The sequence below is a fragment of the Entamoeba dispar genome, genomic scaffold (assembly GCF_000209125.1).
Source record: "Entamoeba dispar SAW760 scf_1105229462395 genomic scaffold, whole genome shotgun sequence".
Lineage (NCBI taxonomy): Eukaryota > Evosea > Mastigamoebida > Endamoebidae > Entamoeba > Entamoeba dispar.
In genome coordinates this window covers 1-1,866 of record NW_001855171.1, presented here as the reverse complement: position 1 = coordinate 1,866, position 1,866 = coordinate 1, and the positions used below count along the sequence as shown (strand labels likewise).

Sequence of the window (1,866 nt, the reverse complement as noted above, 5' to 3'; positions counted from 1 at the left end):
GATATACATAAATAATGGAAAATGTTCAAATAAAGAAAAGAATCAAAATGGAAAGAATGAAGAAATATATTGTGAAAATGGAAAATACATCAATAATAATAAATGTATAGAATGTTCAAAATCAGAAATATGTCAAACAAATGATATTGAAATAAAATGTAAATATGAAGAATATTTAGATAATAATAAATGTATAAATAAAACATGTGAAGAAGATATGATAAAAGATCAAAATGGAAAATGTAATAATAATATTCAATATTGTTTAAATAAATCATATGTTAATGGAAAATGTGTTGAATGTTTAAATACATATTCACCTAATTTTAAAGGGGAATGTATTAATACAAAAATAGAATATTGTGAAGAACAAAATACATATGGATGTAAAAGATGTAAAGAAGGATATTATTTAACAAAAGATAAGAAATGTTTAAAATGTGATGATAAATGTGAAACATGTTATGGAATATCTACATATTGTATGAGTTGTTCTAATGATAAATATTTAAGAAATGATAAAACATGTCAATCAAATGAAGAATTAAATGGAACATGTTTACAAATATTAGCAGATGGAAGTGGATGTGGAATATGTCATAAAGGATATTATAGAAATGGGAAAGGATGTTCAAAATGTGAAAAAGAATGTTTAACATGTAATCAAAAAGATAAATGTATAAAATGTGGAGAAGGATATTTTATGAGTTCAACAGGAATATGTAAATCAACAACAACAATTAAAGGATGTAAAGGAGAAATAGATAAAGAATATGGATGTAGAGAATGTTTAACAGGATATTATTTAATAAATAAAGAATGTTCAAAATGTGGAAAACAATGTATAACATGTTTAAATGAGAAAGAATGTAATAAATGTGAAGAAGAATATATAATAATAAATAAAGAATGTATTCATTATTCAAATATTAATAAATGTAAAGAAACAAAAAATAATAAATGTTCAAAATGTTCATTTTGGTATGGAATCAATGAAGAAGGAACAAAATGTAATAAAGAAATTGTATGGTGGATGATAATGATAATTATCATCATTATACTTATTATCATCATTATAATAATTATAATTATAATAATAATGATTAATTACATTATAAAACGTAAAGAAAAGAAAGAACAAGAGAAAACAACAACAATATTTAAAATTTCGCAATCAAATATCAAATTCATATCACTTGGAGATGGAATCATAACAAATAAAAAAGAAATAGAAATAGGAGAAGGAGAAGAAATTGAAGTAAATAAAGAAATTAGAGAATTGATATGTATTGGAAATGAAAATAAAGAAAAAAAGAAAATACAAATAAGTAGTAAAGAAGAAAATGAAAAATATTCAATTAGAACAAACCCAAATATCATTACAATTGAAGGAGGGTATGCATGTGAATTTGAAATATTCATTACAATCAAATGTACTACTAAAATTAAAGAACAAATAATGATAATTAGTAAAACACTCAATAAAACACAAGAAGAAATAATTAAAATTATTTCAATTAAAGGAGAAACACAAATATCAACACGACTTGATCCAGATGAAATAAAAGAAGAACATAAAATAGGAGAAGGATCATTTGGAATAGTGTATATAGGAGAATTTAGAGGAAATCAAGTAGCAATTAAGAAAATGAAACAAATTGATAAAGATGAAGATGAAATGAAAGAATTTGAGAAAGAAGTAATGATGTTAGATAAATTTAGAAGTGAATATATTATTCATTTTTATGGAGCAGTATTTATTCCTAATAAAATATGTATGATAACAGAATATGCAAAATATGGATCAATACAAGATTTAATTAATAAAAGAACAAACACAGAAATACCAAATAAATAAGAATAAAT

At 22.0% G+C, this 1,866-nt stretch overlaps 1 protein-coding gene across 1 annotated transcript, besides 3 other annotated features; it reads left to right on the top strand.

Moving 5' to 3' along the window:
* Window positions 1–217: 217 nt before the first annotated feature.
* EDI_028980 (protein serine/threonine kinase, putative) lies at window positions 218–1,858 on the top strand (the record flags this gene model as incomplete). The annotated part of the gene is made up of 1 exon (XM_001739776.1): window positions 218–1,858. One exon carries the CDS (start codon window positions 218–220, stop codon window positions 1,856–1,858), a length of 1,641 nt encoding a protein of 546 aa, XP_001739828.1.
* Window positions 888–962: a sequence feature (AT_rich).
* Window positions 1,034–1,104: a microsatellite.
* Window positions 1,211–1,350: a microsatellite.
* Window positions 1,859–1,866: the final 8 nt, after the last annotated feature.